General features: G+C 40.6%; 1 protein-coding gene across 1 annotated transcript; it reads left to right on the forward strand.

The window, feature by feature from the left end:
• Window positions 1-345: 345 nt before the first annotated feature.
• CENPI (centromere protein I) lies at window positions 346-15,136 on the forward strand (the record flags this gene model as incomplete). Its single annotated transcript, XM_080624470.1, has 23 exons — window positions 346-417; window positions 480-636; window positions 720-813; window positions 2,118-2,335; window positions 2,654-2,791; window positions 3,731-3,849; window positions 4,524-4,631; window positions 5,834-5,882; window positions 6,201-6,247; window positions 6,896-6,985; window positions 7,703-7,831; window positions 8,073-8,234; window positions 8,513-8,633; window positions 8,849-8,940; window positions 9,272-9,389; window positions 9,475-9,539; window positions 10,039-10,136; window positions 10,810-10,945; window positions 11,667-11,791; window positions 12,839-12,887; window positions 13,041-13,274; window positions 14,182-14,223; window positions 15,005-15,136. 23 exons carry the CDS (start codon window positions 346-348, stop codon window positions 15,134-15,136), a joined length of 2,595 nt encoding a protein of 864 aa, XP_080480596.1.
• Window positions 15,137-18,460: the final 3,324 nt, after the last annotated feature.

An 18,460-nucleotide genomic window follows, 5' to 3' on the forward strand; every position in this document is an offset into this window, starting at 1 on the left:
GCCATCTGCCTCCCGCTTCCACGCATGCTCAGAGCCACCCTGGGCACGGCGGTGGCGCCGCCGTTCACGCCCAGAGGAGGAGGAAAACAAAAGAAGGAAGAGAAGAGAAGGAAGAAAAGGAAGAGAAAGAAGAAAAGGAAGGGGAGGAGGAAAAGGAGGAGGAAGAGGAGAGGAGGTGGGAAGGAAGAGGAGGAGGAAAAGGAGGAAAAGGAGGAAAAGGAGGAAAAGGAGGGGCGCCGAGGGGCGGGCCCGCCTTGTGCGGCCGATGTGCGCATGCGCTGAGGTTTGAACTGAAGGGCGGTTGGCGCTGGCGCTAAGTGAGGTAACTGTGGCGGGTCTTTGGGTATGGCAGCAGGGATAGCTCCGGAGCGGCTTCTTACTCCGGCAGCGGCCGCCGCCTTTGGGGTTACGGAGCCGGTGTGTCCAAGCGCGGCGGTGGGTCTGGTCCAGGAGGGCCTTGTCGCCTTCCGTTCCCTCAGGGCCGCGTCAGCTCTGCCGGGGCCTCCGGGAGTAGCCGCTGTGGGGAGCCGGAGGGAGAAGCGTGTCGGCTGGGAGGAGGGGAGAGGATGTTCGCGCCCAATATCCGTGTAGAAGAGCCTAGTACTGAGGAGCTGTGCGGTGGTGGGCTCGCTGTTAGTAAGAACTGGTGTTACAGCCTGTCTGGTAGTTCTGCTTTAAAGTCTGGTGACTTGCTCGAACCCACCAAACTTTTGTGATAGAAATCCTGCAAGACGAAAGAAAACTAAATAAACTCATAAAACCGGGTGGAGCAGATGCCAAGGAGTCTGTGAGAAAGCTGTTGCTGGACTCCAGGTGTGATAAATGAGGGCTGTTGGCTTGCTCTGCTTCCTGAACCACTTAGGGCATGCTCAGGTGGTTCAAGATGCAACAAGCAAGGTTCTAGTGTTTGCGGTCTTCTGTAACTCTTGTAATCATGTCAATCCAAGAACGAGGTAGTTGCTATCAGGAGTTTTCAGTGTTCTAAAGCATCTCAGTTATTCTTGGTCACCATCATGTAACACATCTTTGTGTGAGTTGTGATGTGTTCAGTATTGTCCTTTAATACTGGGGGGTTACATTTCACCTGAAGTCAGTAGTTGTCATTTGTAACTGTGAGTACCCTGTGTGTGTATATCACGTGTGCTTCAGAGGAGGTCTTGACATTCCTAGCCAGAGATTTGTTCTTGGTATGCTGCACGGAGAAGTTAGTGACAAATGTATAGGAAAATAGGGATGATACTAAAGTCCTAGGAAAGTGAGAGCTGAAGAGGGAGTATGAGTTGAAAATCATTCTGGTCTATTGTGTCAAGAATGCTTGGAAGCAAAAGATAGGCTCCAGTAATCCAGGGACATGCATCATACTAACAAATCCAGGAAGTTGTAGCAAAATTTTATATTTTGTGGGTAAAAGGTATATCTGTCCAGTGTACTGAGGGAAAAATGCTGCTTTTCATGGTTGCATTTCACCCAGAGTTAGGCAGTTCTGCAGTGTTGGTAGCTCTTCTGCTTCACTGGGAAGTTTACCAAAAATATACGTTTTTCAATCTTGGCTGTTACATAAAAAGGTTGCAGAAGAATCCAAATTTTGTAAAATAGGGAGATAAGTGTTGTTATGATCATCTAAAATCTGTACATTGCTTTCAGGAAAGCATGATGTGTTGACTGTTTATATTGACATATGTAATATGTGTAACAAAACTTGGAAGAAAAATTGTGGATTGTGTTTTGCTAAGTATCTGATTATGTTAGGTTTCAGGTCAAAACCCTATATGAAGCGTTATCATAGCATTTACAATTGAAAGGAGTTTGTGTTAACTTTTACCTGTGATTTGTTCTCTTCCCTTTTTGAATCAAAGAAAGAACGGAGTTTTGCTATGCTGTTGTCTGTGCATCTTCTGAGTATACTATATGACCCTTTGGGGGGCAGGTGGCTCTAAATGACTTCCTCTGAAGTTATGCTGTTACATTATGCAGAATCCCTCTAAAAGCTGTTCTTTTCTTGCAGGGAATTGGCTCTCTGATGTTCCTCAGCTGTTGGAGGTTTATCTATTTTCTTGCTTCTTTGTAATGAAGGATTGGAACCCATGTGACAAATGAGTAAAATTCTTCAATCTCAGTTCGGAGTCTGAAAAGATGCTGCAAAGTAAGAGTTCTAAGACCCCAAAGGAGCCTTTGCAACATCGCCAGAAAAGCCAGTCTGATCTCTCTGCATGGTTAAAAATAGGGAGAATTGACCCTGAAAAGACTGTCCAGGATCATCAATCTCTCAATGACCAGGAAAATGACAGCAAGCAAGAAGACTCCCTTGAGCCAGCTTTGAGCTACTTTGCAAAAGGTAAGAGCAGCTTTCAGGTTAGCTGCCTAAGGTTGAAAAGATAACAACTAAATTCTTAATAACAGCAATAATAATTTTTAAAGTATCTAATTTTATCTGCTGTTTTCCCTCTATAATGCCTGAACTTTGTAACATTTCTTTAATGTCTTAAAAGGATTTTCCCTTTCTGTTAATATGTAATGAACCCAACAAAAACCAATAGCTGTAGGGACAGTTCAGAGAAGTTTTAAATGATTCATTTTTGATTCAGAAGTTTTTTATCCTGGTTTGTCATGTTGTGTTTTTTTTTTGTTGTTGTTTTGGGTTTTTTTTCCCTAGCTCAAGACTGCGTCTCATTGAAAAGGAGCAGTGCTCTGCAGAGACACTTGGCTACTGTGGAAAGCATTGCCCTGCAAAGAGGGTTACCCCCTGAGGCATTTAACATATTGCTAAGCACAGCACTCAGTGGCAAACTTGGTAAATGTTTTTATACTGTTAATGTGTCTTCTGTGTATGTCTTTTATTCCCCCCCACCCCCCAATCAAATCTGCTAGAGTTAATGTGTTTATGGGGACTGTACTGTCAGGTACTTCAGTATACAATTAATCTTTGAGATGCATCAGTATAATTCCTGAGTTCACACTAAAAATAACCTCAGCTCTTGCTCCAGGAGGGTGGTGTCCCAAAAATACAATTACTTGTTACAAATATTTATTGAAAAGCTGGTTTCCTTTTTCCAGAGTTGCAGGTGTCTGAAAGGCTGAAAGTGTGACATTGTGTCTGTTCCTTGTTGTAACTGTTAGTGTAGCTTTCTTTTACCCAAGATCAAAATAATTGAACGAACTGACTTGATGCTTTAGTGAAAATTGCCCAAATTAAAATGCTGTCCTAACAATCATTTCAGCATTGTGAGGGCAGATCTCATGCTGCTTTCTTAGACATGGCAGCCAACATTTATTCTTCTAAATAATGAAAAAAAAACCCCTAAACTTTCCCTTTGAATACCAGAGGAGCATACAGGATTCTTTTTCCATTATGCAAGTAGTGTTGTGCTTTTCTTGATTTAACTTCTCTCTAGAACACTGATCTGCTGGTGTTTGGCTTACAGTCATATACTCTTGCTGAGAAATTAGTTGTATTACCAGAAGCTTGTATTACTTGTGGTTGTCTTGCCAAGAGTCTAAAAGCTGTTTCAGTATTAAAATACTCAATATTCCATTTTCTTTAAGCTGGAAAGAAATATTTCTCATCATTTTGAGGTGTGGGTACGTCCCTACTAGATTCATGTACCCTCTTACTTTAAGCAGTGAAGTGCTGCATAGTCTTGTCCAGGGGGAATTTTGAGCCAAGCTGCAGAACCATATTGGGGAATCCGGTTCATAAGCACCATCTTATTCTAAATTGTTTGTTTTCCAGTTGATACAGTGAATACTCGTTTACTGAAGAGCCTGATTCCAGAGTCAGTAGTACCAGAAACTTCTGTGGTTTCAGCTGTATCATGGCTCTGTGTTAGCAAATGCTCAAGCAACATCCAGGTAACTCAGTAAATGTTTACAGCACTTATTGCTTCTGCACAGGAATGATGAGGACAGATTTTTTTTTTTTTTCAGGAAGCAAAAATCCTGAGGTTTTAATGTAGAGGTTCTTACATAGAGATACTGCCCTTTAGGAAGATTGGCAGACACTCCCATTGCTGGAACAGCAGTGGGAACAGAGGACACTATATGAGTGGAAATTTGCACAGTTTCTGTGTGAAGATACCCCCACCTTGCTACAATCTCCTTTCAGGAAGTTGTAAGAGTGATAAGGTCTCCCTTGAGCCTCCTTTTCTCCAGACTAAACAACTCCAGTTCCTTCAGCTGCTCCTCAACACACTTGTGCTGTAGACCCTTCACCAGCTTTGTTGCCCTTCTTTGGACATGTTCCAGCACCTCAACGTCTTTCTTGTAGTGAGGGGCCCTCAGATCACATCTGAGGGTCATCACATATTCAGAACTGAGCTGCTTTTTCCATTCTGATTTGGCAGTTGATGTTCTTGGGATACATTCTTGCACATTTTTACTAGCCCAGTTCTGTTCATCTGTACCTACATTGTCCTTGAGAGTAGCATGTATCCTTAATGATTTTGTCTGTTAAACTGACTAGTGACTAGTCTGGCTGGCGTTTGCCCATCACTTAATGTAATACGGGGTTTTTTTCCTCTATGCAGGTGCTTTTTTTAAGATGGCTGATCACAGTTTTTGACTTCATTGATCACAAGGAAGACCTTCGTGCCCTCTATGGTTTCTTCTTTTTCTTCTTGCAAGAGGAGAAGATGGTAAGAAGAGCTGAAGAATATATGGAATTGACAAAAACCTAAATATTCATTAGTAGTATTCATGTTAATGTTTAGAATTAGTCTGGAGTAGCTGTTGGTTAGAGACCATTTTCTGATGCCTGGAATTTATTTTGTTTTTTTTCATTTTGCATTTGAAGATTGCTGGGTGATTTAGCTTCAGAACCAGGGAGGTACTGGTGGATTATTTCATTTTCAATGCCGTGGTTTGGTTGTTTAAAGAATTGCTGTTTTGCATCAGAGTGACAATATATTTGGTCTAAATTCCCAAGAGTAACTGTGCTGCTGCATCTCTGGGAATGCCTTTGGTGTCACACATCAGCAGGTGAAGTCTCCTGCTTCTGGGGTGAAACTGACTTGCATACCTCGGGCAAAAAGAAAACAACCTTTTAGAGCAATGTTGATTTAAAGGTGAGACACTCTCAATGCCATTTTACTTAACTGATTTAAAATGTAGCTTAAATGAAAATGAACAATCAGGACATTTCTCTTATATGACAACTGTAAAACCCAGGTCCTGGAATATTGAAGTGTTTGGATTCAGTTCACATTAAGATGATCTGGGTGGTCATGTTAAGCAGCTATTCTTTCAGTTTAGGATATTTTGTGGTCGGAAAGCTCAGAAGTTATATTGAGCTATATTTCTTGCAAAGTTTTTAATGGTTTTAGGTGAGCATTAGTTATATTCTTTTCATAAAACTGGATTTAAGTTCTATTGTTTAAAACAGTGTTTTCAGGCACGATGGGCCAATTGGGAAGTGCACAAAAGTTGGTGTGAAAGTGGTTTAAGCCCCTTACAGCCTCAATTATAGAAGCTCTAATGAATTATTTTGATTCTCAGGTGCCTTTCTTACTAGAAATGTGATTGTACTTCCACTGCTGACTCCTAAAATGTCCAGACCATGTTTCCCATAACAAGATTCAAGCTCACTGAACAGCTTGATTGCTATAGGGACTGCTCATAGTGCAGATAATGTTTCTAAATAAAATTGACACGTGTGACACTTAAAAACCATGCTATTTGCTAAGGGCGGTAGAGTATGCTCTGCTCCATGGGGACACAGGGATGACTTGAGGCAGTCAACTGGATAAACCAACACTAGCTTGTGAATCCTTTATGTTGCTTTAGTGTGTCCTGGTCAGCAGCACCAGCAGGATAGTTCATTGCTGCCTTTTCCTTGCAGTGCCCCTACGTCTGCCATGTGCTCTACTTGCTCACCAGGAAGGAGAATGGTGAGTCAATCAAGTTGTATGAGGTGGAATACCATTTTGTTTCTTACTCTCTTTGCTGGCATCAACTTTCCTTCCGATGGAGCTAATGCAGTGACCAGACAATATATTGCTTTTTAGGCAGAGGTATGAGTGGTAGTTGTAGTTCAGCTGGATACGTGTAGCATTTTCTGAATTGGAAACTGTCTATTAGCCTAGGAATAAGGCTGGTTCTGCTTCTTTTGCAATGGCTTTCTATAATAAACAGGGTATTTAATTTTTGCTTAAGTGTCTGAAACAGTGTTTTTAAAATCCATTATGTTCTTAATTGTGTATCTCCAGTCAAGCCTTTTCGGGTTAGGAGACTGCTTGACCTCCAAGCAAAAATGGTGAGTTTATTTCGAATCTTGTAGAGTTTGACCTGTAGTTAATAATGTGGCTTGTAAGACTGGAGCAGAGGGGCTTAGTGTCTGAGGACAGGGTTAGACTGGAACTGTACGTTGTAGTCTTTATAGCATCAGGGCTTGTCTGTCTTGTGCGTGTCTGCCTAGTTTTCATTTGTGTTTGTGAGGACATACAATGACATGTACACAGGTATACATTTTATGCCTATGCCAGTAAAATCCTTGAAGCAAGAGGTGGCTTCATTTATGTGTTAACATCTTTAATTTTCTGATAACCTTTTTCAACTGGTATCAAAAATAACTCAAATATAAGATTGTGGAGGGTCTGTGATCTTTGTTAGAAAAAAATATATTTTTGAGCGGTTAGATGGCAGATGGTTTTGCTTGTTAAATTCCTTCTTATTAGTTATGATTACAGAAAGTTCCTTCTTCAATCCTCTTCCTATGGTGTTTCGTTGACAGTTTCAGCTCTTCCTTTCATTTTCAGTTGTTCATCTATGGTCCCTTACTGACATCTAGCTTTAGAAAGCTTTTATTAATCAGTGGTGGGTTTTTGCTTCTAGAATACAGTATGTGGTTTTCTACAATAAAAACATACCCCACATGTTTTTCCTCTTCTTCTTCATTTGGCAGGGAATGAGGTCTCATTTGCAGGCTCTGCTATCACTTTACAAGCTCTTTTGTCCTGAGCTGGTGAGCATAACCCTTCCTGCAAAAACAAAGGTAAGGAGTTAGATTTAGTCTACTTGGAAGCAATACTTACAACACTGTTTGTACTGAGCTTTCTGTTTAAGCTGTAGCATGATTTAGTGGTGACGGTTAAAACCCAAAACCATCCTCAACTGTTTTTTATGGGCACACTATATTAACTTTTGTGACAAAACCTTGATTACCTGGGCTGAAACCAGCATGAATACTTGTGCAATGCTTTAGCACTCAGAATTTACAAACTGATTGCAACTGAAGTGACAGAAAAGAAGTTTTATGCAGAAAAGTTGTTGGGTTCATTTTTCCCATTTTTATTTTCTGTAGTATCTAGGTTAATTTGAGAATTTGGTTACTCACTGCTTTCTTCTGTTTGGTGGATATCACTGATGTTGAGTTTGGGAAGCCTTCCCAGTAACTTGGTATAAGCATACCTTGGTAATTTTTATTTTAATGTATACTTAAAATTTACTGTATGAATTACTGATTTATCTGGATAGGGATTATAAATCTGAAGTGTTAGAGATCTCTTCTGAAAAGGGGGACATCATTTCAGAAGCATAACTATTGAACTACAGGCAAAAGGTAATGAAACTGAGGACCACTGCTGCTTGGTCTGTCAAGCAGTGTTGAGTGTATAAATGCTGTGGTGACGTTTATCAGAATAGAAACTGATCTTTCTGTCACTTTGTCTTAGTTTGGCTTCTTGCATAGATATCTGCTTTATGTTTTCAGATTTACTTTAAGAATGCAGATGGCCCATGGAAAGAAGCAATCAAAACAATAAGGCAAAGAAGGCTGGAAAACTCTCCAGTGCCCCAGCCACTGTTTTTAGGCACAGCTCAACCTCGGTCACAGAAAAGGGTAGGTTGTGGGCCTAAGGTAGACCTTAGAAGGTGCCAAGGAGCTGTTTTCATTATGAATATTGGCAAATAACGGGAGTCAGGCTTTATTTCAACACTGGGAAGGGTGGAGGAGCTATATAGAAATCCACTATTCCCATTATAATGAAAGCCTTTCTTGAAAAATGAGGTCTTTATGGAAACACTGCACTTGATTGCATTGGAAACAGTCATTGCTATTCTTTTGTGTTTCTTTTCTAAAGAAATGGAATGCCCAGTTGGTGATTCCTGCAAGCAGTACAAACAGAAGTCATTTAGAAGGGGCCAGGGAAAAGAACGCTGATTTGTACAGTACAGATGAGTATTTTCCAGTGGAGCTGCTGCAGACCTTTCCTCAGCTCCTACAGAATATCCACCATCTAGAGGTGAGTTTCTGGAAGGTCTTGGTGAGGTCACTGAATGTTTTGAGAGATCAAAGGTTATACCTCTAACCCCAGTTTGTATGTGAACAGTGTGTGGGCTACCTAGTTCTAACAGAGCATCTAGTCCTACCTGGGCTTGACAAATGAGTCCTGGAGATTTTCTTGTTACTGGTTAAACGGATTGGACAGCTCTGGTAGAATGAATTTCTTTGGCAATTTGCTGATATAAATACTCAATAACTCTTTTGTTTGTTTGTTTGTTTTCTTCATTTCTCTTGCAGTTTCCTTCCAGGATGGGTTCAGTGTTAACAAACCCTTTATTGCTTCACTACATGAATTGCACCAAAGATGAATCTGTTTACCTGAGACTCTATTATTGGTTGGGCCAGACCCTTCACGAAGGTAGGAACTTAATACTACCTTGTATATGGTAGGGAAGTGAAGGATGTCTGAGGCTTTTCACCTTTTGGTAATGGTACTTTGCTATTCAGATTTATAGTGATAATCTGATAATCACATAATGTTAAAACACCTATTGAATGAGAACTGAATTTCATTTCTGATTGTGCAAATTCTTGCTGTGCTCATATTTGAATACAGTATTCTCTCCTATTTAGAGTGTACTTGGTGTGTGGTTGAGAATAGCCAAAATGAAGAAGAATTCAGGGACTTCCTGGAAATTCTCTGCAGGGCACAGTGTTTCTTGCATGTAAGTGCCTGCTTTGGGGAAGCAAAGGGTTTCATGATGTCTTCCCTTATGCTACTTTTGGGACTTACCTATTTCAAGCAGTACCTCTGAGAAGTGATAGTGTCTCAAGTAATAAAACAGATTCCTAAGGCAAGTCAATATTCTGAAGATGACCTTGTTTTCTACAGGAAAGGTAGTTTAAGAATGATATTAAGAGTTATAATTTGAATGTCCTGGTGAATTGTACGGTAGGAAGGAGGTGTAAGCCTCTTTCTTTCTCTAGGGTGAAGTGAGCGTGGCAAGGTGCAGGCAGATGAGATTAGTTTTTGAATGTTCATCTTCTGCTTTGTAGGAGGGACTTGCTCCTTGTGAAGAGTTCCTGTATCGGAGCCTTCCTCTCTGGGATGGCTTGTGTTGCCGATCACAAATCCTCAGGCTTGTGAGTTGGATCCCACTCAACAGCATGTATGGTATGTGTGATCCTCTGGGCAGTGTCTGATCTTGAAGGACAGAATTTGTCCACAGATGATATACTGTCTTCTCATTTCATTTCAGAGATGAAATCCCATCTCTATGATCCCTTGGCACAGCTTTTCTTCACATCATCCCTTTACTTTAAGGTAATTTAAGTGAATACAGCGGCTTTTTAGTTCTGCTTGTTACTGTATCTGCACTTTTACCAGGTGTAGCAGTCTGAGGGATTGTACAGGGGACTTTTGGGGAGGTATGTGCCCAGAGGAGGGTAAAGTATGTACTTACAATGTAACTTTTGGGGAAATTTGAGTGCCTTTAAGATATTTTCTTTTTTTTTATTTTTTTTTTTGACTGGAATTGAGCTAAGGCACTGGAAATAAAAAGAAATGAGGGTACACAAGACAGTAGTTGGTTTGCAATTATTTGTTGCGATTTTAACTCAATATTTGAAGCGCACGTTCTCCAGGAAAAGCTGTGTAATGCATACATTCGGTTCAAGGGGATATGCAGTTACCTCACTGCTTTTTGTGGTCCTGACAAACTTGATATCTTTCCTTGCATACATCACCTGTCATGGCATTTCTTGTTTAGTATTAGTCACTTCTGTAAATTGTTATCAACCTGTTCTTGGTTTTGCCTCTGCAGTGCAGTGTTCTTGAAAGCCTGAAAAGGCTGTTGCAGAACTGGTTAAATTGGCAGATGGTTCATCTGGATTCAGCAGCTGACTCCCAAACCCATTCTTTGTAAGTTTGTCTGAAATAAGTGCAGTGTTCTGTGCGTTGTTCACTAGTGTATTTAGTGATATAATTTAACCCTGTTACCAACATAAAGAAAAACTAGAAGGTTAATAATGTTGTAGTGTTTCTGCTCTATTGTAAGCTACCTTGTCATAGAATCATAGAATAGTTTGGGTTGGAAAGGACCTTAAGATCATTTAGTTCCAGGCCCTCTGCCATGGGCAGGGACACCTCACACTAAACCATGTCACCCAAGGCTCTGTCCAACCTGGCCTTGAACACTGCCAGGGATGGAACATTTGCCACTTCTCTGAGCAACTTGTACCAGTGCCTCACCACCCTCACAGTAAAGAACTTCTTCCTTATATCTAACCTGAACTTCCCTTTTTCAGTTTGAATCCATTAGCCATTGTCAATGCTCTTCTTTTTCTTTAAAAAGATTTCTGTTGACACTGAAGATTGAAATTTCCAGGAGTCAAATCCTTGTAGCACTGACAGCTGGGTCATGTTTGTAGTAACATTGGTAACAATATGTTACTGGATATATTGAAGAACAAATTCGTGTTGCTGAATGCTTGTGGGGCAGAAGGATAAACTTCAATTTCTTTTTTACTGCTTTTCATTTTTACTGCCTGCAGAGAGGTGTATATACTCACATTGTGTCGTGTCATTGCTGCAGGAATACAACCTTTTCTGGACTAGTGAACACAGTGGCTGAACTGATCCACTTTGTTGGAATGATCTCTACGGTTGCCTTGCATTTGGAAAGCAATCATACATTCTTGCTGTACTTCATTCTTGAATTCTATGAGACTGTACGTATCCTGTTCATTTCTGGCTTTCAAAATCCCAGTACACGCAAAGGATGTTTGCATTTTTTGAGCTAGACCATGAAAACATCTTCCTCATAGTTTACAGAACTTTGATTAAATGCAAGGATATTCCAAATACTTGGTTGATCTACAGGTGATGACTGTTGCTCTTGCATCCTTAGGCAGAACTAAATATGCTGCGAGAAAGTGGTTGCTCTTAAATCGAGATGAACTTTGGCTTAAGGGAAGAGGAAGAAACAATATGGCATAACATGCTCTTTTAGTGCTGATTTATAGAGGAGAACAATGTTCACTTTAGTTTCAAACAACATATCCTGAATTATTTTTTTTTTCCTCAAAAAATGAAGCTTTCCCCAGTTTGTCTTGGAGACAAACTAAGAGCATCAAATAGGCTTAAGCCTATTCTCTAGTTTCCTCATGTCCTCTCTCTTACTGCCATTTGATCTCCATGGGTAGGTTTGACTCTAAGTAACCATGACAAAACGTACGGTATACCTAAGTGGTTGAAGCAGAGACTGAGATGTGGACTGATGATATATCTCATATTAAGAAGGAAATGGAATTGCTTCACCCTGGCCTTCCCTCCTAGGTGAAGTAACTGGAGCTGGCTGGAATTGGAGTATCATATGCTTTTTCACTCTTAAAGCCTTTGGGGCTGTTTAATGGCAGTATTAATCTGCCTCGATTTGCTTCATTCTTACAGGTGTGTGACGTATATCTGAAGTACAATATGCCTTTGTTGATAATGCCTCCTGCTGGAGTTTTCTACCCAGTGCTCCTTGGCATGGATCCTGTCAACTTGAATCAGCTCTGCTACATTATGTACAGGTACTACAAATGGTGTGGGCTGTAGGGACTCCTTGTTTTCTCTTTGAATCTTTTGGAAATGAAACTATCATCATCTCATCATCTTTTTCTTACCATGCAAGGCAAAGGTGGAAGTTCCAGCTGTGCTGAGCTTTCATGATAAAGGATGCTATAGCTGTAGTTCCTACTTCATCTTTTTTTTTTCTTTTTCAGTCTATTATCCAAAATAGCAGGATTTTGATGTATTTCCTAGTATTATTTCCATATCTTTGAAATGTGAAGGAAGGAGTTCCTATATTGTTTTGAGAGAACTTATCAGCCAGCTGGAATCACTGGTAGTAAACAACTGCTCACTCCTTTGCTTTGACCACTAGACTACAGAATTTATAAGGAAAAGCTTACATGGGCTGAGTAGGAAGCACTTCTGCAGCCTCCAAATTCTTGGACTTTGGGACTGCCTTGTGCTGCTTTCCGGTGGAAAGACAGCACAGTTTAGCTCTGCAGGACCCCCCAACATGGCTGCTGCTGTTGGCCTTGTTAGTTCCAGTGGCTGCATGTTAGAAGAGCAGCCAACTGCTGACAGCTGGCACAGGCCTCTCCATGTGGCCTCTTTCTCTAAGGAATCTGCGGGGTAATTAACATGACAGGATGATCTCTGGGAAATAAGAGGAGCCAGTGCTGCTTATAGAGAGCAGCTGTCACGTTGCATTACTTACAGTGCTTCTGTTCTTGTGCTTAGTGAAAGACTCCTTTCTTTAAAATGCACTGATTTTAAGGCTGCATATCAATAGTTACGTATTGCCTTTATAAGGTGACTGTCTCAGGGAAACTGGTCATGTCTTAATCATTTAAGAGGCTAATAGCTGTCACTGGTCTGCCTGGGAAGGCTAAGTGATAAGGTCCCTTTGAATTCTTTTTTATCTCTCTTGTTTTTATCAGTAAAGTTTGATCTCTCTTGTATAGGAAATAAGCTTTCTTAATATGTTCCTCCAGCTTATTTTCAACACTGGTAGGTAGTAAAAACTTACAGGCCCCTAACTTTCTTGTTTGTTTGCTTGTTTTTCTCAGGTATCGAGCCAACTTGGTGGCTGCAAAGGAAAATGAGCACACTGAAAAGGTATTGTGGAGAAACTTATGTGCTGGAACAGACCTTAGCAAGGAGTTTGGTTGTTTGGAGGGGAGGTGGTATGATGACATTCTTTTAAAGACTGGAGGGAGCACACAACTGCTTCAAGGATATTATTTTTTGGTTTGTGTTCTTGTCCCTCAGGAAATACAGCAATTCAGGTTCAGCAGTGAGACATACAAAGAGTACAACCAGTACATAACAGCTATGGTGGGTTGTCTATGGACATCCAATGCATTCCAGAAGGATACTCATCCTCAGGGTCTTTGTATGGATGATGAACTGCTGAACAAAACTGGAGTGAAGGAATTCAAAACCAGCTTTAACATTGTCTATCACCCAGCCATGATAGGCTATGCTGTCCAGTTCCTGCAGCAGGTAATGGTGAAGGCCAATGTTTGGGCCTTTGGCAGCACTGGATGTTGTTTTGACAGTTTCTCTAGAGACATGGCTTAACACTGTAGCTGACTTGTGGAGTCAACTGGGCTTTCAAAAGCTGCTCTGGCATTCTGTGTGTGTGTGTGTCTGATCAGTGGCATAATTTGTATAGTCTCTGTGTGGTATGAAATCATGAATGTAACTGTTCTAGATGTGAACTCGTGCTTATAATTTTTGAAGATAGAACTAATAGCTAAATAAGGAAAGAAATTATTAATTCAGGAAAAGTTTCCCAATAGTGCATCAGGCCCCCCAAAATAGGCAGCATGACCTAAACAGTTAAACTGCAGAAATTCAAGAAACACATAGTTCAACCGTATACAGGTGCACATGGGAAAATCTTTGCTTTCTTCCTCCTGCAGTACCAAACTAGCTTTTGCTTGGCAGCATTACATGTGTGTCTTAAACCAGAAGAAATACTTAGCAGCAGTGCCATCTAAAGCACATCAGTATTGAGCACCAGAGGGCACTGCTCTGCAGCACACTGGGAGAACACAGGCAATAATCTAAATGTAGTAGATTCTCTCCTCTTGCTCATCTATGCGTAATGCTTTGATGGGGGGTGGCTTTTACACTGCAGAGAGACAATGGTTAGAGTTGCCTAAATAAATGCTTTCTGTTGCTGTCCAGTAATGCTGCAGCAATGGGGCAAGAGGGTCTCACATTACCTGGTCACTTGTGGAACGTGCTACGATGCTAGAAGCCCAGTCTGAAGCATGATTTAAAAATCTCTGAATATATTTGCACACCTACAATCCCTAATTTAGGAGGGGACTAAGCAGAGGCCCAGCAACTCTGGATGTACTTTTTATCTGACCTGATACTGTTTTTATTCCCTCTCCTTAAGGCTTGGCCAGATGATACCACCTTCAACTTCAGTTTAATTAAGGTAAGATTTCTTGTTTTAATGAAGTGAAAATGGGCAGTTTTCAGCTGCTGTGTAGGAGCGGATGCGGTGAGAATATTCACCAGTTCCACAAATACTCTATGAAAATTTTGAAAGGGGAAAATTCCACCTGTAGATTTTGGTTCAGTGTTTTACAGGAGAACATCAACATCTGAGAAGTTCTGTATCTGCTCATCTGTGGGTAATGGTCTTCTCCATAACTCAAGTGCAGTATCAGGACAACACTGCTTATTGTTCTTTCTAGAACAAGTTCTATTTTTGGTGTAGTTGAAGCAGAATTTCTATTATCAACAAACTTAATATTAAATTTCTGAGATGGATATGTAGCTTTTACAGCTTGAGCAGGGATCCTCTGCTGAGTGAGTACAGTGGCAGTTTGTTTAGTTTCCTATATCACAGTGCACTTCAAACCTGATCTGGAGGAATTGCCACTAGTGATGGGAAGGAAGGCTTTAATATCGAGGTTAATTCGGTTCCTGTCATCTTCACTGTTGATCCAAAAGACTTTGTTCTTTTTGGAATTGGGATTTAGAAACATCTTCAGAATTAAAGATGATGATCACAATTTGTCATGTTCAAGCTAAGAATGTGTAATTCATAACTGATAAGTTTGGGCATGTGGAAACAGGATGTGACCGTCTATACCTGTAGACTAGGATGGATATTGTCAAAGTATGAGAGACTATATTTGCAGACCTTTTCAGAATGGCCTAAGAGACAAAGCTGTGTCCTGCACATCTGACTATTCTTTCTGTTTTTATAGGGAAAGAAGTGGAATTGGTATCTGGAATACCTCTATGCAAGAGGTTTAGAGGGCCTGAAGGTCTTTATTGAAAGCAGCATCAGTCGTGTTTCCCAGGCCTCTCGCAATAAAGCAGGGAATGTGGAAATGTGACCTGGGACTTGCCAGAGCCTTTGTATCATGTGGAACAAGAAAGCAGAATATAATGGACTGTGTCACTAATTCCTCCTTCCTCAGAAGAGAGAAACAGAGCAATTACCCTTGTCTGCATTTTTGTACTGACATCTATTTTAGGAATGTGAAGACACAGAAGGAATGCTGAGTGCTTGTGGCTGCTGCCTTGGCTCACTAATACTGAACCCCCTCTTGTCCTGGCTGAACTTCTCTGGTCTGAAACTGCTGAGCTCAGATGTTATGTATCATCCACAATTTTCATCCTTATTTTTCTCTGTTGGAGTATCTGCTTTGATTGAGAAACAAACATTTTCCAGCTCAAAATCACAATGAGCAATGCTGCTTCATTTGTAAGTAATGCTGATCCCTAACCTTTGCCTTCCTCAACAGTAGGTAATGAGAAACAATTGAATCAGTCTTTCAGGAATCCCGTATACATTCTGGATTTTAGCACTGTGAGTTTTCCAATTCCAAATACATACTGACTTTAAGCAGGCTGACCAAACTGACCTTCCAGAGGTTCACTTTCGGTATGAAGCTTCCAGAAGAGACTTTATGCTAAAACTACGTATAAAGTTCTTCTAATGCAACTGGAAGATTTGGTGCTCAGTTGGTGATTTATTGAGGACTTCAGCAAAACTGTTGCCACTGGCTCATCATTTTTTAAGTGCAAACACAGCTTTCCTTTATGTAGTTTTTAGCTCTGTATGTATTGTATATTATCTGTGTACATATAGATATAATTTATATTCTGTAAAATGTTTCAAATGTGTTATTTTGAAGGAACTTTGCTACAAAACTTACCTTCTCCTGTCATTTCATTGTAACACTGAGTACAAGTTGGGTGAAGCTGAACTGAGTCTCAAAATTTGAGTAAACTTTGTTTCACTGTTGTAAAACAAGGTTATAACAACTTGAAAGATGGGTCAGAGTACACTGAATTTTGCACTTTAATCTGTACTTCATTCCAGTAATCAATCCTAAGAGTGACTCCAGAAGTGGTAACGATATGTTAGGTCTCTCCATCCTCTCATATGTGTATATATATGTCTCTCTATATGTTCATTCCGGAGAATAAGAAAATCTTTCACTGAAGACCTTGAGAGAGATTTGCAGAGAGATCTGCTTAGACTGAAGTATTGCCCTCTCTCATCCTGCTGTGTTACTCCAGCCTGTGTAGGGGCTGTTTGCTAATTTCTGTTGACAGAAATGGATCTTCAAAAATCTGGATTATATTTGATTATATTTTCTCAACAGAAGAAACATTACAAATTCCCCCCTGTTGCTGTGTTTTAAGATGTATTCCTAACATATAAGCATTTATCTCCTTTAAAGGCTAGCCCTGTTGTTTTGGACCAGCTCAGCTTTTTGGCTGATGACTATTCCACCACCACTGGCTGGCAATCCCTGTCATACTGTTGCCTGTTGTTTGTTAGACTCCTTAAAGGTTTCAGCTAAGAATCGAAGGAGGACAGCTCTGTAGCTCCATAGTTGGTTTTATGATTTTTCTGTGAAAATTTGAGTTTTCATCATTCATACTATGAATATCTTCAGAAAGGTATTTGAAATGCTGGTACTTATGCAGGAAAGCCTGTGTATTGCATTTCTTAAGGACAACTCATACTGTTGTCTTCAGATGTTGACTAGACTTGCACTTTCATATACACTGGGATTCCATATAGGAATAGGGCTGGAGGGTTTGACAGCCCCAGGTGTGAAGACATGGACCCAGTTACAGACCTGGGTATGGCAAAGGAGCAAATACAGAGCATCTCAAAGAATCGTTCCTCGCCAGGAAGACTTTGTTACTGGGGTGCTGGTTGGAGTTGATGTGGAAGGAGGAAAGCTCTGTAGTGTTCCAGTCAGGTTGGAAGTTCATTTCCTGCCTGCTGGAGGTTTCATTTCAGTTGTAAAAGGTGCCTTGATTCTGAAGAATTTGTGTAAATGTGTTTAAAGGGGCTTATAGCAGAATCCTTTAGGATGTACTGAATGTTGTAGAGTTACTGGCTTCTGAGATCAGTTTTTCCCTTGAGGGTGGTGTTTAGTTGAGAAAATTGAATCATGTTATGGCAGACTTGTTGCAGCATCACAGGTCTTTTGTTATGCCCTGTGTTACAAGTCTTTAAACAAAGTCTGTACAACTTTGTCATTCAAGAGCATAGACTGGATGCTTGAGAGGAGCAGAAATAAAGTCTTGGGGTAGACAAGTTTCCTGCAATGTCAGCTTTTTGGTCAAGATGGCTGTTTAAAAGCCTTCCCACGTAGCAATGATGTGCCTACTATTACTGGGCACTTGACTTTTAGGCACTGGACACCTTGGGGGTTGTTGTCATCTTTCACATCTGGACATTTATTTTCCTTTTCCTCAAAATACCTGACTTCAATGCAAGGACGGTCCTTTCAGGGAGAAATGTGCTGCTCTATTTAGTTTTCAGTTTTTTCCTACTTGTTCCTTACCATCTAATCCCTGTGGTAAAATTTGTAGACTATTTTCTATTACAAGCATATGCTTAAAGTCTTGGCTGACCACAGCATCTGCTTTGAGGACTAAACCAGAATTAGTCAAGACCCATCTGTTTCCTGGTAGGTGACAAATAGATGATTTACCTCGAGTGTGTGTTTCTGTCTGTTGTAAGGTGCTTGCCTGTATGCATGTGCTATGAAACTGCAGCAGGAACAACTGCTTTGTGGTACTGTTTGATAGGAACAATACAGGATGAAAAGTTCGTTTAAGACTCACGTTCATTTTGTCAGTGCATCCCAGAATATTTAAGCTTAGGTCGGGCCTGCACCCTTCCTCAGGATTATATCCAATACAATTCACTGGAAAGTAAGTACATGCTTTCATGTCACCGGGCTCTGTTCTCAAGTGTGTGGTTTCTTTCTAGAGGATGCTGTTTCAAGGTCCAAATTTCTCGTATCATCTGATCTCAGGGAATGCTGGTTTGTGTCCTGTCTGCCCATCAGTAAAAGTTGATGACTTGCTCCAGTTCCTGCCTGGCCTTCCTTCTCAGGAGCTTTCTGCATACTTAAAATGTAGGAGTTCTGTAATCTTACAAACAGGCCAGGGCAATGGTCACCTCAGCTTACCAACATTCTGCAGCTTTTCTAGTAGTCTATTTAGATGCTCACAAAAAGGGAGGCCTTTCCCTTTGGAAAAAAATCTCTGATTGGGTATTAAATAGGATTTCAAAGTACAGGGTCAGAATCCTGTCTGGGTAAGCAGGAATAGCTCTGCTCATTCCTAATGGATCTGTGTTGAATTGTACCAGCTGAACATCTGGCCCATGGGTCACAGGATCA

Source organism: Psittacula echo (genome assembly GCF_963264785.1).
Source record: "Psittacula echo genome assembly, chromosome: 8".
NCBI lineage: Eukaryota > Metazoa > Chordata > Aves > Psittaciformes > Psittacidae > Psittacula > Psittacula echo.